The sequence below is a fragment of the Alexandromys fortis genome, unplaced genomic scaffold, assembly GCF_014885135.2.
Source record: "Alexandromys fortis isolate MF-2015 unplaced genomic scaffold, M_Fortis_MF-2015_v1.1 scaffold_58, whole genome shotgun sequence".
NCBI classification, from domain to species: domain Eukaryota; kingdom Metazoa; phylum Chordata; class Mammalia; order Rodentia; family Cricetidae; genus Alexandromys; species Alexandromys fortis.
In genome coordinates this window covers 10509340-10510871 of record NW_026067940.1, presented here as the reverse complement: position 1 = coordinate 10510871, position 1532 = coordinate 10509340, and the positions used below count along the sequence as shown (strand labels likewise).

Below are 1532 nucleotides of genomic sequence, written 5' to 3'. Positions count from 1 at the left end.
TGTGTGTGCAGGAGCATGTATGTGTGTAGGAGCATGTATGTGTGCAGGAGCATGTATGTGTGTAGGAGCATGTTGTGTGCAGGAGCATGTATGTGTGAAGGAACATGTATGTGTGCAGGAGCATGTATGTGTGTAGGAGCATGTTGTGTGCACGAGCATGTGTGTGCAGGAGCGTGTATGTGAAGGAGCATGTGTGTGCAGGACCATGTGTGTGCAGGAGCATGTGTGTGCAGGAGCATGTGTGTGTACGCAGGAGCATGTGTGTGCAGCAGCATGTGCTGACATGTGTGAGTGTAGGTGGAGGCCAGAGGACAGCCTCAGGTATCATTCACAAAGAGACCACCTACTTCTCTGTGACAGGATCACTTGTGGACCTAAACTAGGGTAGACTGAGGGACATGGGAGCCCCAGAGGGTCACCTGGCTCTGCCTTCCCAGGGCTAGGGTTACTTTACCAGGTTTTTGTTTGTTTGTTTGTTTCTTTTGGGTTTTGCATGAGTTCTGAAGAGAGAACTCAGACCCCCAGACCTTCACGGTAAGCACATTAGAGCTGAGCCCTCTCATCAGGCCTGTGGAGGTAGGGAATACAACACACTGCCTGTCAGTGACTTCTCATGACATCTGGATACCAGGGCTTCACTGTCCTACAAATGTCATGATCCAAACATTTAGACCTGTGGTCTTTACCTGGAGCAGACACCCCACTGCCATAGCCATGGGCAGCAATGACGTAGGGCTCATTCAGTGTGATCCAAAACTTCACCTTGTCCCCCAGCCTCTGGAAGAGCACATCTGCATACTCCTTAAACAGCTGCACAATTGTCTCATTCTCCCAGCCCCCGATGTCTTGCAGTGCCTGGGGCAGGTCCCAGTGGTACATGGTCACCTGGGGGGAAGGCAGAACAATGTTCTATCCACCATTTCCTCAGGAATCCAGTGACATGAGATATTCTAGGACAATGACATGGAAAGGTTCAGGGAGTTCTGAACTTTCTCCACTACAGGGAAGAAAACATTTCATTCTCTAATTCTGCACCATGTGAATCTATGAACAATTAAAACCCAAGTTACAAAACCATTTAGGTGCTTGGGTGATGGCTCACCAGGTGCCTGCCACCAAACCTAATGATGTAGGTTCACCTTGAGGACCCACAAGGGAGAAGGAAAGTGGTCACTCCTATAAAGATTTTCTCTGATACACACACACACATCTTTTCTAGGGGTTGGCAATATTACTCAGTTGATAGCGTACTTGCCTCGAAGGCATGAAGCCTTGGACTCCAATCAGCAACACATAGACCGCATGGTGGTGCTTACCTGTAAACCTAGCACTCATGAGGTGAAGCAGACAGAACAGAAGTTCAAGAAAATCTTCAGCTATATAAGAAGTAAGAGGTCTGCTGAGATATAGGAGACCTTGTCTCAAACAAAATAAGTAAATAAATAAATAAATAAATAAATAAGACCCTATCTGATAAATAAATAGATATGAGCATGAAGAAGCACACCTTAAAAATATATAGAGTAAATGAG

General features: G+C 46.5%; 1 protein-coding gene across 1 annotated transcript in view; it reads right to left on the bottom strand.

The window, feature by feature from the left end:
- Positions 1-1532, bottom strand: part of Lct (lactase) — a 59729-nt gene that overhangs the window by 18879 nt on the left and 39318 nt on the right. The window contains exon 11 of the mRNA XM_050147612.1: positions 687-885. Within this exon, the coding sequence (XP_050003569.1) occupies positions 687-885 (199 nt within the window). The remainder of the gene's footprint in view (positions 1-686; positions 886-1532) is intronic.